General features: G+C 38.8%; 1 protein-coding gene and 2 non-coding genes across 3 annotated transcripts in view; all 3 read right to left on the minus strand.

The window, feature by feature from the left end:
• The window catches only part of LOC126375406 (neurobeachin), a gene marked incomplete at its 3' end in the record, with an annotated part of 592334 nt that overhangs the window by 376527 nt on the left and 198551 nt on the right, over positions 1 to 17256 (minus strand). Inside the window, exon 2 of the mRNA XM_050022313.1 lies at positions 12509 to 12613. Within this exon, the coding sequence (XP_049878270.1) occupies positions 12509 to 12613 (105 nt within the window). The remainder of the gene's footprint in view (positions 1 to 12508; positions 12614 to 17256) is intronic.
• Positions 7062 to 7134, minus strand: Trnav-cac (transfer RNA valine (anticodon CAC)). Its single transcript has one exon. It is a non-coding gene; the product is annotated as a tRNA-Val (tRNA).
• Positions 9928 to 10000, minus strand: Trnav-cac (transfer RNA valine (anticodon CAC)). The gene has a single exon. It is a non-coding gene; the product is annotated as a tRNA-Val (tRNA).

Consider the following 17256-nt stretch of genomic DNA (forward strand, 5'->3'; position numbering starts at 1 on the left):
AACCTTGTATTTTTACACATTTTATAATTTTATCTGTGACCCAGTCAAACGCAAGTTCTCATTGGTTTAGGGCCCGAGCCGGGATCGAACTAATGATACTACGATTTGAGTCACACGTTCGAACTGACCTATCAGGGATTTTTAACAAAACATGAACAAAGAATATATAATAAATTAATGTAATATTAATACACGATTTAATTTCAAAAGCGAAAACAAGCCTAAAGAAATCCTTCCGCCCCTGAGGGATGTTTTAGCAAAAACATTTCATCTCTCTGCTTGCCGGACATGAATAAGTTAATAGCTCTGACTTGAGCGCTCTTTTAAGAAAAAGCCTTCTCTTAATTTCATGAGTTTGTGAATTTTTCATAACGCGTTTGCGTAATTTCCTGCGCCAATTCAAACGGTCAACTACTCAAAGAGCTAAATAATTGAGACTTTCCAAGCTACGTTCCCCCAAAAAATATAAAGATGGCGATGTACATAGTTACCTCCTAATTTTATGAATAACAGACATTGGTGCTAATTCCTGTAAATACCATCTAATTTTATTTTAAGTTATATCTGTCATTTTCTTATCCGCCGAAAAGGAAAGGGACGGGTAATCGACAAGCATAAAATTTATGGAACACACGTCAATTTTAAGCACAAATCTAAACCAACCGTCTAAAAATTTTACGTCCGTCAATAACCCGACACAGTTAAGTAGACAGCACGTCAAACGGATTGCATACCAGTGACGTACCTTTTGATTCGCCCGGGTTATTCATTCATTTACTCATTCTTCCTAAAATTAAGAGCTGTGAATCATCCGTCCCTTTCCTTTTCGACGGATATGAAAATGACGGATATAACTTAAAATAAAATTAGGCGGTGTCTGCAGGAATCGGGGCCATATTATGCATCTTTTCTCTTAGTTATTACACCCAGGTCACACCTCCACCAACCCGCAGTGGACCAGCGTTGTAGAGTATGCTCCATACCCCCTCCGGTAGATTGAGGGGAGGCCTGTGCCCCGCAATGGGACGTGTATAGGCTGTTTATGTTATGTTATTACACCCAGGTACAACACATCTTCCACCCATTATTATTCTGATCAAAATATAGAGCAGCAATATAGGTAAAAACATAATCAGAAAACTTTGAGGGATGATTCAGACCATGATTCTAAGTTGACATCAAGTGGAATATTCTGTCGCAAAAGTATGGAACGGAAAATAATTTAAAAAAAAAACAACAATTTTCATGAATTTTCCGACGAAAAATTCGACTTGATATTAACTCAGAGTCATGGTCTGAATCATGCCTCTGAGAATTTGTTACGATGTCACTAACATCCTGTATATCTGATCCAAATATCAAGCACGATTATTTATATACGTATATGCTTCTGCCATTCCACGTTATTTTTGAATAATTATTTACCCGAGCAATGAGTAGGGGATGCAATCCCGATCTCGCGAGATCTCGTCTAATTATTCGGGATCAATCCCGAAACATAATATGACGAGATCCCATTCGAGATTGACGGGATTGAGCGAATCCCTTTGAGTTATACTTTTTATTTTGATCATGCTGATTTCCAATGATAACTTAATTATTTAGTTAGTAATATTGAAGAATAAAGGTTTTTGTTGTCTTTCAAAAAATATTTTGTTTCAATCAACCTCACTGAAACAAGCAGTTTTCACCGTTTTCAGCCATCTTAACATTTTTTTTATGAACTAGACGAGATCTCAAAATTTTCGAGTAAGTAGATCAAGTAGTGACGCCATATTATACGCAAAATTTACAATAAATCACGCCGAGGTCACGGCAAAAAACACTATCAGTAATCTACCGCTCAGTGAATAAATTAAACTTAACCTCAATTTCCTCGTTAAAAAATCTTAATAAAACTCAAGTGCACAGGCCAGCGTTGACAGCAAATCGATCCGCTAATACGTCATCAAAGTGACACGGCTCATAAGGTGACTAAGCGAAATCCCTCAAGTTGGCGCATCGTCCATCACTGTGTCTGGCACCCACCCGTCGCTCATGTGCCCCTGGTACTTCGTTCGTGGATGCTTTATTTCACACGACCTTTTTACCTTTTTTTCCTTCAGAATTTTAAAAGCGAGCTCACAATGTTTTTTTTTTTGCTGTGGGTTTTACACCCATTAATGCAGACAAACGAGAAAACTTCCATGACATGATTAAATAACATTTGGCTATAGTCCAGAAAATGCTCCTAGCTAGCGAACACAAAAATATATCTTTCCTTTTTAAGTTTTGGTTATAGCTGTTTCAACTTTAAGCTTTTAACCCATAACCACAATATTTTTCTTACCAAACTTAGCCCAGTAAAGGAAAAAGCACCATTTTATAATGAAACTTTTCGCTACCAAAGAATAAAGCTTTTTTTATGAGAACCTCTTGTTCTATATTACAGAAATCAGCATGTAAATCTGCGAAACAGACGCAGCAGCTGGCAACACCGGCGAAGTGATGTATCACTTAATTAGCGTGGCCGCTGGGCTGAGCGGCGAGACAGCTCTCCGGTGCTCTGCGCGCCTGGTACACAAACTCCAGATATTACCGTTTACAGGAAAACAGATGACGTCACGTGCGAGGCTTTTTATCCCTCAGTTGAAATGAAAATATTGTTCTCCAGGGGGCGAGTGAGGATCTAATTTCAGCTCGTATACTTGAAATTCATAGAACGTTATATTATTGTATAATATTTACCTTATAATTCACAATTTCGCGTACTAAATTAAGAGGAAGGTCTATTTATAAATCGAATACCCGTTCTACTTATGGAACGAAAAGAAAAATATAAAGCTTCACGATCAGGAAGGTTAAAATGGCCACATCGAAGCAATTCATCTAAGAAAGCAATATTGCTATTTGACATTTGTTTGCATTGCGCACTTGCTTTTATATGCGCAAATGTCAAATTGCAATATTGCTCTCTTAAATGAATTGCTTCGATGTCGCCATTTTAACCCCCCAGGTGGGACAAGTCATCTTGAAGTTGCTGGTAAAATCTTGCGAATTTCCCTACCGAGTGGAGATTACAGCTAAAATTTAACAAAAAGATATCCACTTTCTTAAGCTCATTTAATGTGTAAACGTCTCAGAAATAAGTTCAAGCAAGAAATTAGATAGAGATTAGAGTTGTCTGTCTGTTACTCAAGATGAGACAAAGGCGGGTAAAACGTATTACGACTTTAAACTTTACACGCCTGCCTGTTAGGAGTGAGAGATTTCGGAGCAATTACCTTGTTACACACATTTATGTCACAGGAATGAATTATGAGAGATTACAGCTGTGAAGACGAGGCAGGCATATGTAGGTAATAAGAGAAATAATTTTATTTTAAATCATGATACTGTAACAAAATCGTTAATCAGTGAGTCCCATAATGAGTACTACGCTGAATGGTATGTGAGGGCCTCAAGTCTGTTGTCTTAAATGTTGTACCGATTTCTCCGGCCAAATAAATAATGCCATGAGGTCAAAAAAAAAATTACGATTACCCTGAATAATATGTGAGGATGCTTGAAGGTGTATGTTAAAAAGCCACATCAAAGCAAATTGTTTTTTAGGCGACTTGTTTCAATGTGGCCTTTTTAACTCCCCATTCCTTTCGGTTGTATGGTGGCGAACTTAAAGACTAATTAGAAACTACTGGTTTACAGCTCCTGTTCGATTTCTACCGACTTGGGAAGTTAGAACTATAACTAACCCATTAGGGACCCCGTACTTATTATATATAAACACCAGCTCTCCATAGCAAGAACCAACCCGTACAGTGCGCCAATAAAGTTGGCTAAGTCCTGTAAGCGCATAAGCGCATAATGTGAACCTACTGCCGCGCTGTATGCTCGACTGGAAGTAATCCATATTTATGTGATCCTGATACACGATACACAGTATTTGAAGAGACGGTTCCATACAGTATTTTGGTATAGTATGAAGGAAATCTCTCGTGTGGGCGTGAGGTCATTGACCAACCACATACATTAAGCTCACGACTAAATTCTCAATCGGGGTAGTCAGAGGCACATTCACCGCATGATGAACTAAAGAAAAAGTTGTTACGAAGATATTGATCGGGTTTAAAAAGGGAAAGTGGAGTTCCGAGGTATTTACTGAGGCTCTATAAAGGTGACATCAAAGCAATTCATAAAAAAAAAAACATGTAAGTGCGCAGTGTCAACGAATATCAAAAAACAATATTGCATTTTTATTTTTATAGCCTTCTAACCCCCTGGTCTTCTCTTAGTCTGACGTTGTTAACCTTCCTAATCTCACGGATAAAAGTCGCAGCTACCGCGTAAATAACAGCTACAATATCTCCCTCGCTTCCGGACTAAAGTGTTGTAATTTACGATTTTTATCTCGTAAACATCGCAAGCGACCCATAATGACCGTAAACGGTGCAAGTTGTTAAACTTGCTAATAAAGATATTTGACGTTAAAAAATGTATTATAAAATGACATAAGCTTCTTCAGCTTCTTCTTCTATCGTGTGGGTTGTGAGGCGGAGTACCAACCCCATCAATCCTGGTGTCAGGGTTACTATTGAGCCGCCAAAGGCCCCTGACATGGCTCATGTATCGATTTTACTTACATGGCGCACTTAGGTAAGTAGTAATCGGGACCAACGGCTTAACGTGCCTTCTGAAGCATGGATCATCTTACTTTCGGACAATCGGGTGATCAGCCTGTAATGTCCTAACCAACTAGAAAATAATTTTTGTGACATGTCCTCACCGGGAATCGAACCCAGAACCTCCGGATCTTGAGCACTGTCAACTATGGTCAACCACTGGACCACGGAGGTCGTTAAAACATAAGCTCACGTCTATATTTCCAATTGGACTAGTCAGCGATACATCTATCGCAAGATGAACTAAGTAGTAACTACCCACGTCTCACCGAGTTTCCTGTTAGACCAACGTGTTAGTTGGTGACTCATATCATCGCTAGCTGAGAGCAAGTTATAATATACACTTCTCATCAAAAAAATCGAAACACTTCCGTTTTCATTGTTTCTGTCCGAATTTAACACAAAAAAGAATTCATACGATGAAAAAAAAATACATAAATGTATAGCTGGCAGTTAGGCCATTACAGTAATAAGCGAAAATTCTAAATTCAAAATTAGAATTTCATTTGTTTATCTTATAAACGAAATGAATCACTGTTTTGAGACAAATGTGTGTTTAGGGTTGGAGTACATTTAGCGTTTAAAAACTAAAAATTGGCGCCTATCCTTAAACTTTTTGTTTTTTATTTCAATACTGTGACTTTGGGACGTCTGAAAAAAGGTTTTTTTTCTAAAACGTATGGATACTTCGCCCACAGAAGCCGCCCAAGTTGTGGCATTGCTGGATTCTGGCCTTAGTCAGCGTGTTGTGGCTGCAAGACTGCATCTAAGCCTGTCATCTGTTCATAGAGTCTATAAACGTTATCGGGAGACTGGTTTGTTCACGCGCCGTTCAGGATCTGGCAGGAATCGGGTCACTTCTGAGCGAGATGATCGATTTATTGTAACAACTTCTTTAAGAAATCGACGCCTTAACGCTTTTCAACTGCAGCAGCGGCTTCGTGTTGTACGAAGGGTGGCTGTAAGTGACTCTACAATTAGAAGAAGGTTGAAGGATCGTGGACTGGTACCGCATAAGCCAGCAAATGGGCCAAAAATTAACTGCAGACCATCGAAGAGCGCGCCTTAACTTTGCACGTGAGCACCTAAATTGGTCATACCTACATGAGCTACAGTGGAGCAAAGTTCTCTTTTCTGATGAGTGTAAAATTATGCTGTATGGTAACGACGGAAGGAACAAGGTCTACAGAAGAGACGGAGAACGCTATGCACAATGCTGCATTGAAGAAAAGGTCAGCTATGGTGGCGGTTTGGGGAGGAATCAGCGCCGACGGTAAGACAGAGCTTGCTTTCGTGTCTGGGCCACGTCTGCCTGCACTAAACTGTCATCGGTACGTCGAAGAGTGTCTCGAGCCTCATGTGATGCCCTATGCACATTTTATTGGCAACGGCTTCATATTCATGCACGACAATGCTAGGGCTCACACTGCGGGCGTCGTACGAGATTATCTTAACGAAGTCGATATCTCTATTATGGAATGGCCAGCAAGAAGCCCGGACATGAATCCCATTGAACATCTGTGGGATGAATTAAAGAGACGAATTCGAGCAAGAGATCCTGCCCCAGAAACACTTAGCCAGCTGCAAGATGCAATCCAAGAGGAATGGGACAATATACCACAGCATGTGATCGTGACTCTCATCCGATCGATGAAGAACCGTATGGAAGCAGTAATTAGAGCTCGGGGAGGGAATACAAGTTATTAAATAAACGTTTTTTAGCTTTTTTTTTCATTTACGTGGGTTGTTTTATCCATTTCCTTTATACTCCATACGGAATAAAAATGACTCATTTAACAAAATACGAAACCTATGAAAAATTCATTTAAATTTAGAACATTAACATTAAGATTTGATAAGCTCATATTACTCACTATTAAACGACATTTAACATTTATTCCTAAATGTACACATTTTTCTGATAATCCTGACAAAACGTAAACTTGAAAGGTGTTTCGATTTTTTTGATGAGAAGTGTAATTAGGGCTCGCCAGTGCTGGTGGTTTAGACCATAATTTTTATAGAAGCTAAAATCCAGAATTCCAGAAGAGACGCAACAGAGACAATTAACCTACATCAAAAGACTTTTCAAATTAAACAGGGTGTTCGTGACATCGTAACGAAAACTTTGAGGGATGATTCAGACCATTATTCTGAGTTAATATCAAGTGGAATTTTCCATCGCAAAAGTATAGAATTGAAAATAATTAAAAAAAACACGAATTTTGCTACGGAAAATTCCACTTAATATTAACTCAGAATCGTGGTAAGAATCAGTTTTCGTTACGACGTCACTAACACCCTGCATATAACTTATCAGTGTTGGGGGCTTTTACCAGAACTAGTTTTTGTTAGTATCCAAAATTGACGGTATAAAATATACTATAAATTAAAAAGTAAGTCTGTTTCCGCCCGGGATCGAACCGGGGGCCTTGTGCGTGTGAAGCACACGTGATAACCGCTACACTACGGAAACTTGAGTGCCACGCGCCAATATTACAATCACTATCAAACCAGAGCAGACCTTTCACTTATCAAGACAATTACGAAGCTGTGATTCTTAAGAAATCGCCTTGTATTTCGAAGGTATCTGATTCGAATCTTAATTAGAATCTCAATAGAAAATAATTAATTGTAAGAAGAGATACTACAATTAAAATAATTTGTAGGTTTCACCTTTGACGTCATTTAAATTGATTGATTTCATTGATTTAAGTATTTTTTTTTTATTTTGTGTATACAGAGTTTTTGTATTGTATTTTTTTTTCTCTATAGGTATTTCTGTATCGTTTGCATCCAATTTCTTTATGCGATTTTAAGTACACTATTTTTTCTTATGTCAGCCTTAGCAGCACGGCAACCGAGCGTAATATATCGAGGACATCGACCACTAGCTATTTTAAGTATATCCATGTAGATAGCATTCGCTGCGCCTATTGGTCTTCTATTTTCCAGGGCTACGTGGGCAGTACCCCCCGATACCGACCCCGCCGGCGTGGTCGACGATTTCCGTCATTCAGCGCTTATCGCTATCGACCCACTAGGGTCGATAAATCCTTTCAAATATTCTTCCTCTCAGACGACGCCCTGAGCCGAGGTTCACGCCCAATGGGGCACCCTCAGGCCTGTTGTCTTAAACGTTGTACCGTGTGAGAGCCATCAGTGCTCCCCATTTGTCCGGCCAAGTAGTTAATGCCATCTGCGGCAAATCTATAATAAGTCACGTCAAAAAAAAGTGGGCTGTACCACTAATACGAACTTGGTTACGAAAAATGAGCAAAATCTGAAAAGACAAAAAAGCCACAAGATAGCAGTTAAAAAAATACCCATAAAAAGAGGCAATTTAACCCATTATTTACTGGTTTTATCTAGTAAACATGGACAACGGCGCATAATGACCGTAAACGTTGCAACTTGCCCAACTATCTCAAACCCGGACGCCGGAAGATTGTGTGCATTAAAACTTTGCAAAGTTTCAGCCTTATGCTTAGCATATTTCTGCAGAAGTAAATGAATGTTTGCAGCATTTCATGCACGTTTTTGGGGTTTACTAGCTGTTTAAAATTAAAAAAATATATATATTCCTCTAATGTTCTATTCCAACACTGCGTTCAGAAACGGCAATCGCTGATGTGGGGCGAAAAGCCGCCAAACTCAAATGGGATTGGGCCGGACATGTTTGTCGCATGCACCCTGAGCGGTGGGCACGGATCGTCACGCATTGGGTGCCTCTTGACGGGTGCAGGCGTCGTGGCAGACCCCGAAAAAGATGGCGTGACGACTTGGACGCTTGCCGGAGGGACTGGCCGGAATACGCACAGGATCGCGAAAAATGGAAGGAGGAGGGGGAGGCCTTTGCCCAGCAGTGGGATCTTGTAGGCTAGATTAGATTAGATTCATCATCAGCCCATTAACGTCCCCACTGCTGGGGCACGGGCCTTCCCTATGGATGGATAGGGAGATCGGGCCTTAAACCACCACGCGGGCCCAGTGCGGATTGGTGGTTATTAACGACTGCTAATGCAGCCGGGACCAACGGCTTAACGTGCCTTCCGAAGCACGGAGGAGCTCGAGATGAAAACTTTTTTATTTGTGGTCACCCATCCTATGACCGGCCTTTGCGAAAGTTGCTCAACTTCAACAATCGCAGACCGAGCGCGTGAACCGCTGCGCCACCGAGCTCCTCAATAATAATATAACATTCTAATCTAATCTAATCTCGATTAGATTAGATTAGAATGTTATATTCCTAGACTGGTTTGCCTAATTTATTTGGTATTTCTGACTAACGCTGTTTATTTTGCCGGACATGTCGGAAAACGATCTTTTTTACTTATGTAGGTGTGCTTCAAATAGCATTAATTAATTGGGGAGCGCTGAGGGCTCTCACCCGGTACAAGATTTAGGACAACAGGCCTGAGGGTGCTCAGTCTAGCACGAGTATCGGCTCAGAGCATTGTCTGAGAGGATTATAATTTGAAAGAATTAATCGATCCTAGTGAGTCTATAACGCTAAGCGTTTACTGAATGAAGGTAATCGTCAACCACGCTGGCGGGGTAGGTATCGAGGTCTTGTAAAACAGACTGAGTGCGTCCTGTCTAAAATGTTGGGCCATTATGATTGTCTCCATAGCGTTCATCAGTAAGTTACCTTCAGATTGCTTGCGACTCTGCCCACCTCATTTGAGATAAAGGGCGTGAGTAATGAAAACATCAGCTTTATTGTCTAAGTTTTTCGTCATAAAATTGACTCTCCCACCTTTCTGTCTGCCCCGGAGATGTCAGCGTGATAAATAAAAATGCAACACACAACCAGGAGCACATCAATACTTGGTGTCCAATTAAAATTGCCTCAGCTATTAAAAGTTTTATTTCCCCTATCCAACAGCTGGGAAACTCGGTAATCCGGACTATTCCAGTTAAATCTGATATCAACTGCAAACTCCTCGCGAAGTTTCTTGAATCAGTGAACTACCTTGGTTTAATACTGGTTGGGAGTTCAGAACATATCTCTCTTATCATACTCAAATATTTCAGAAATATCCTACGCTACGTGAGATGGCTAATAAAGAAGATAAAGCCAAAGCGAATAAATAAGATAACGGTTAAAATATTAATTCGTATAGACGCTCACACAGAAGAGATAGCTAACAGATATGGAACCGCAGAAATACTGCTAAGTTTGTCGTTATCTAACTCTAATTTTAGTAGGTATCAATATCAGTGCGTATGAGAAAATAATAAAAAGAATTAAAATAATTAAAAAGTCTGTTTCCGCCCGGGATCGAACCGGGGGCCTTGTGCGTGTGAAGCACACGTGATAACCGCTACACTACGGAAACTTGAGAGTCACGCGCCAATATTACGGTCACTATCAAACTAGAACAGACCTTTCACTTATCAAGAGGGTTATAAATCAAGACCTTGATATCAAACTAGTTATTTATGATATATAGGAGTGGCTTATTATTATCTACGAATAAATAGTAACTTTTATTAACACCAGTATTTTTGGTGATAACCAAATAAAAATCAAAATCTCTATTGATTACGTAAACTACATTGAAAAAATACTACATTCACCTGCTGAGAAAACGAATAACTTACAATAATACCTACAATAGAATTCACAATATAAACAGAGGCCTAAATAACAACAAAATATATAGTACTAAGTATACATATAGTTACTTTACCGTCTGTGAAACCAACAAAAACCTAAGAGAAACTCCAATAGGATAGATAATACATAAACAAAGAAAAAATTAATTACTTGTAAAACTAATTGCGTTCCCCATTATTCTCGTTTGCAAGGTCCTGTTCGTCTCGATGACATCCATCCGACTAGGAATCCATAAATAATGAGACCCTTTGATAATATTCATTCTGGCAATTTGCTTGCAGAATATTGTTATAAGAAACTGATAACAATTACGGAATTGTCTGTATCGAAAATATTCACGGGAAATATAAAACTGGAACTAAATAAAAAGGGCTTTACAAATAATATTGATCTTATATCGGATCTCTCTTTTTGGCTTGTAGAACAAAAAAAGAGAGAAGCGATTACTTACGAGACAGGCCACATAAAATACGCAGGACCAATCAAACACAATAGTACCCAAGTGTAAATAAGTTAATTCATATGAATGAAAAAAGTAGGCATTTATGAATTAGTAAATATTTCATTTTACATATTAAATAGGAAATAACGTAAATGAACTTTACCAAAAAAGAATTTTCAAAGTACCAGGAGTGAAGAACCACATAAGAGTTGAATTTCAAAATTGGAATTCATTCAATAATGGAGTGCATCGTTCGCGAGCTCAATCCGCAGAAACGTGCTTGGAACGACGGTTTAATAATTCAATAGTCAATTCCCTTGTATTTCGCAGGACCACTTGTTCTAATATTAATCGAAATTCTATACAAAAGGGGCATGGAATCCAACCATTGAATAGCACTAATTAGTTGGAGGAATTGTAGAATACCATTCAAGCAAATTGGTTTCTGACGTTCGAAATTGATGTGCTGAACATTAACCTGGCTTCGTAGGAGGTACATTAAATTCTAACTAGTTTCCTTATTGGCAGATGTGGAATTAGTACCCGAGCATCGCTTAAGAGTGTTACAAAGTGGTTACAAACTATACTAGTACTTTAAGATTTAAAATGAACCTTATTTGAAGCAGGATAAAAATGTTTTTGAAATGGGATTAATCAGATTTTCGTAAAACCACCCTCTCAAAAATCGAATTCTGACATAGTTTTTAACTCCAAAGTCCCAGTGACACCTGTTCCACAAAATTGTACAGAACGACCACAAAAGACTATGTCGCAAAATATCTAAAGGGTTAAGCTTGATCTACTTTGGTACCAGGACAACATAAACCCCGGGGCAGTGTAACCTTCTCAAGTCTCGAAAGAAAAAAGTAAAGCAACAAGGCCTCGCCTTCAAAAAAGGTTGAACAAAAAGATGCATTCACTGCACTGTCCCTTTCAAACAGAGATCATGTGACTCCTTGACTTATAAAAAGGAAAGAGACAGAAAATAAGGGCGGTCGTCGTTTCGATATGAAAAAAGTTTTAAAGGCCTATGAATCATTCTGTCTTCGCTTTGCTTTTTGTCATTCTGTCAAGCCCAGGGCCAATCAAAAACGTCCACAAATAATACGAGTTGGAGGAAGCTGTCGCTTTTTTATTTTTTTATTTATTATTTAATATATGTCACTTCATTTTTATTGTCAATTGAGAGATGCCTGTGCCTAGCAGAAAGATTTAAAAGCTTGCTTGCGTATTTTTATGATTTGATTTATAACTATAATTGATCTCCCGGGTAAAATAGAACTAGAATCACAATACGTAAAAGTACTAATATAATGAGATTAGTTCGCTTGGTCAGATTAGCAATTTGTCATCTGTGCGAAATAGATCGCAATCAAGCAATCTCTGCCTGACGTAGATGATGGATGATGAAGGATTGGTAACGTGACTGAAGCATAAATGTAGTTGATAGAAGAGAGAGATTCTTCTGGAATATGCGAATGTAATATAGTAGATTCTCATCCGGTAAAATAATGACAACAGCAAACATGACTAGTTATAAAGAAAATGTCGAAAGAAAACAGCCTAAAGTGAACCTATATACCGATTGCGAAAACCGCCTGAAACTCAAAACTGAAAGCGAATGTTTTTTATTTTTTCAACATTAACATAGCATTTATGGTATGAAGAAAAGCTTTTTTTGCCCTGGGTCATTTCGATTAACTTGAGGTCGACCCTCCTAAGTTTGCTATCCGGTCCTGTGTCGTCTTTGGATATGGAACTCGCATTAAGATTTAATGACTTTACCTGCAAGCTTGGCGGGCAGTGGTCGAGCAGTTCCAACATGTGCTGGATGTTCTGCGCGTCCTGGATCACAAAGTTCAGCTCCATGTCGAACTCCCCGCCCACCAGCTGGAACAAGAGAACAAACTGTTAGGCTATAGGTATTCATAATACAAAACTTAAAGCAAGTAGAACAGTCCAAAACATGGCTATTACGAGGAATCGAGATGAAGATATGATTTGGAAGCTTTTACTAGTGAGTGGCAGAAACTACCGGATGGTAGTCAGCCAAACAGTGTGGAAGTGACAAAAGTGATGTTCTCCTCAAGGACAATGCCGTAACAGACATTATGGACGGTTCAGAACCTGTCTCAAAATGTCATTTCCTGGAAATTTATTATGAGTACTAAATTTTAAGTTAGACAACGGACGTTTTGTCGAAGGGACGTTTTGAGGAAATGATATTTTGAGGAAGGGACATTTTGAGGAAGGGACACTTTGGAATCAGGGAATATATTTTATGAATAGGACATTATGGACCTTAACGTGATTATTTAAATTATTTACAGTTTAACCCAAATTATTGATACAAGTTCTGTTATGTATGGATTCATTAACAATGGTTTAAAATAGACCTGTATTGTTGAAGGGCTCTTGCGCAGATTGTCCTTTTCAGGTCAAGCGATAATCAGTGATCATAGAAGAGGACAAAAAAAACACAATTTTCGTTAAGAAGTTTTTTTTTAATAAACCTGCTTTCGAATAAAATATTGTGTTTCATTTTTAACTCATCAAATTAACAATTAGTAAGTAACAACGAAAACCCATTTATCAAAATCAAACTAATGCGACTGACATTGAAAAATGACAAAATCACCTTAAGCAGCGTTGATATATTAACCCTGTATGTGCTAAATCACGTTACATAACCTGTGTATAGACAGTACCTTCAGAATTATATACAGCGACATTCGATCCTGACAAGCTATTCATCACCCTTTCTTAGTCGCACGCGTCTATATCCTTCAAAGGACTCACATGTTCAAACCCATGCTCCCCTGGTACAAGAGATATCAATATCACGGGATACGTATACCGAAATAACTAACTCAGACAAGGATAGATTTCTTTCAAGGAGAGACACTAACTTATCCAATGTATTTTTTTTGTTAGAGATAGACATAGGAAACAATGTGCAGAACCTAAGGAACTTTAGATGTATTATTGTATTTTATTTATTTACAACAGAAACAAGTTACAATGTAAAGCTATGTTGAAGTCAATACAATAATAACAAAAGTACACGTCTCCTTTATAAGTCCTGCGTCCTTTGTAGCGAACTTAACAAGGATTCGTTCGCAAGAGCGGTTTCGAATATAACACATGCAGCTGTGTACGTGACTTGTGCCTTTTGCCCGCTCCGAGCTCATTCTGCGAGCGTTTTGCGACCGAGTGAAATATTGGCTGTATCTTGGAAAGCCAACCGGGACAATGGGGTGTTGTCGCCATCGTGTTCGACGGACATTCAATTTGCGCGATCGGTCAATCTCTATATAGCTTCTACATGCCTGGTACCCAGACCTTTTGTATTACTCAACAATGGCGTCAGCGAAGAACATGAAAAATAGCTAACAACAACTAACGAGGAGCGTTTTTGTGTCGTTTGCGAATTCGAGCCGCGTTTTGTAAGGCACGGTTTTTTTTCTGTATTCATACTTTTGAATATAAATGTTATATGGGCAGGATTGTTAAAAGCTTCTACCTGGGACGAACTATTTCATCAGTTCGTGCGAATAAAAAAAAAACGAAAAGGTACAAAAAAGCAACGCCCGGGATCCCCTACGTATTTATTTTTAGATTCTGGCGTTCTTAAAATAGCCAACACGAGCTTTTAAAAAGCTTTCTACTACCAGGAGTCCATAAGCCAGCAGCGATTCTCAAAACTCCCCTATTTAGAAACAGCTCGCAGGAAAGGGCAAACAAACCGCAGGATGTCGCTGTCTCTTTTTAACGACAGCTGGCACATTTCCTGTTAATCTAGCAAGCAACCCCCTTTGTTAACAAAATAACAATGGAGTTTTACACCCCTATGGTGTTAGTGTACTAGGCAATGATAAAAATAGAAGAGTATACCGCTAACTAAAGGCTGTGCGTATCTATGTCCTTCCTGTTCAGGGAGCGGGTAAAGTTTAAGTTTGATCGCAATTTTCTTTACGCAGGTGCTATTTATAGCGACATTATAGAAACACACACATTATTTTTAGTTTATTTTTCTACATACGATAGTGAACTTGTGACACTGCACTGATACTGAGATAATGAGTGAGTACAAAGGACCCACTATAAAAAAATCAAACGACGATTCTGTTGCTAGGCAAAAGTCACGTGCTTGTTTGGTTTACAACTAGAGTAGCAGGAATATACAGGAGTTTACAAAAATAGATGATCAGCCATCCTCTATACATACGCAGGGGGTGGAAATAGCAAAAAATGTTTTTTGTCTTGAACCCGAAATATCAATAAATCACGGCGCGTAACATTGAATTTCGACTAGGGCATTAGAAGTGTGTAAGTGGTAGCAGGGCGTATTGCACCCTTCTTGAACTCACCCCTCCTTTACACACATGAATGTGTTGCGTATATGAACCGGGAACAATAGTGACGTAATAAATATTCATACTCGCTAACCAGGACAACAGGATAATGCAGGAGGTTAAAGGAACCAACACCCATGGAATTGAAAAATATGACAGGGTAAAGAAATATGACTAAAGAAGGTGTGAAAGGGACAGAAAATTGTGTAAAAAATAAACAAGAACAAAATATGAGTTAAATAAATAAGAAATCAAACATTGAAAGAATATTTAGAAAAAATGGCTTGAATTTATGATTCATACGGTGACAACAGGATATAGGTAAACAAACAATAATAAAAAAAATATACTTGTGTATGATAAATGGCTCCTAAAACCATAAGCCACATATTTTGGCCAGCTAAGGTACCAGGCTAGAATAACTTGCAAGAGCTAATCGGAATGCCGACCCTTATAACAAGGGTAACTTTATGGGTGGAGCCGAGCGGGCAACAGGTAAACAAACTATTATATGGCATAACATAATGGAATTTATGAATAACCCTTAGCTATGTTGGTCAGAAGGGCGACAAACCAAGGGCGAGTGTACTACTTTGATAGATGTACATTGCATTGTTATTTCGCTTTTGTGGGTCTAAGACTCAACGGTGTAAAGTTATGTATAGTAGGACTGCCTAGAAGAAGACAATATCATATTCTGTATAATCTATACCTATACATAAGGACAATCTATACCTGTATATAAAACATCATAGAAGGGAAGCTACAAGGAAAAAGAGGAAGGGCAAGACCAAGAAGCTCTTTATGGAACAGATTAAAGAGAAGGCGAACGTCGTGTCTTATAAGGAGGTGAAGAAATTGGTCTTGAAGTGCTAGAGTCTCAAATTTAGCATGGAGGTTTCTTTTAGGACGTAGGTGCTCACTATGACGGAATTTAGCAAAATTGATATTCTAAGGGGATAAAAAGGGGTGGTAAAGTTTGTATGAACTTCCGTATTTTTAATAGTAGGGTTCCCCGCGAATGATGTCGCGGGTAACAGGAAGCCCTATATAAAAATCACCCCGCATTTACATAAAAAAAAACCTACGATATTTGTTTACAAAACCTTTAAAAACAAATATAATATACTGCAACACAACACCTATGGAAATCCAGCCTCAGGAACCACGCAAATGACACATGATATACAAAATGTTTTGCTGAAACATGGCGGAAAATATTCTCAACATTTTCGCCCCGTTATTTTTAATACTCGGGAATTTTTGCAGGTATTTCAATGGCTAAGTGGCGATGCGGCGTGCATGTTGGTAATTTTATTGAGACTCGGGGTGTGAAAGGGCGGAGAGAGCCGGGGTTGGAACGCGTTACGCTCATTGTGCGGTTGTGGGTTCAAATCCAGCATGGGCCTAAGCCAATGACTTTCAATATGAATCCATGTATTATTATCATGTGCTCAGCGGTGAAAGAAAACATCATAGCCTAACCTAACATAAAATTTTAGACTAGTAGTAGTACTTTCCCTTCCCTGAACCTGTTAAACCTTCTGGTTATTAAAAAAAAAAAAAAAAACAACGGCATAACGCAACGCACACCTCGGATATTCCATACAAATCTTTCTCATCTGTCTTCATCTCATCTCTTACACAGGCACTAAACACGTAGCTTTTGTATACGCACGCTGTTTACGTCTTATATACCGAAGAATTCAAATCGGGGGTGAGGTAATCAAGCTCGTACTGGTGCGGGGCAAGAGTATCTCCTCTATACGTAGTACTATTCTTTAATCTATGACGCTAGGCAGATATTGGCGTGAAAGGGGGTGGAGAGGGTGGGGAGAGGTGTGGAGAGCCTCTTCGTCATTATGTGCCCCACGAGACACCACAGCCCGTAAAAACTGCCGCGGGCTGTTTTGCGTTAAAGTAATAAATACGAGCCGATTTGCATGCCTTTCGCGGTATTCTGGTTTACGTTGTTGAAGGTATTCACAATCTGTCTTTTGTAATTTCCTTTGATATAAAATATGCTCTATATGTAATATCGTCACTGGAAAGGTAAAATTACGTAAGCGGCATAATATCCTAAAATAGCAGTCCGTATTATGATTAGACTAGACGTAGAAAACGAAAAACCAATGTAATCTATTCTTACGTTACCGTCATCTAAATTAGATAAATGGT

This window comes from Pectinophora gossypiella, chromosome 19 (assembly GCF_024362695.1).
Source record: "Pectinophora gossypiella chromosome 19, ilPecGoss1.1, whole genome shotgun sequence".
Lineage (NCBI taxonomy): Eukaryota > Metazoa > Arthropoda > Insecta > Lepidoptera > Gelechiidae > Pectinophora > Pectinophora gossypiella.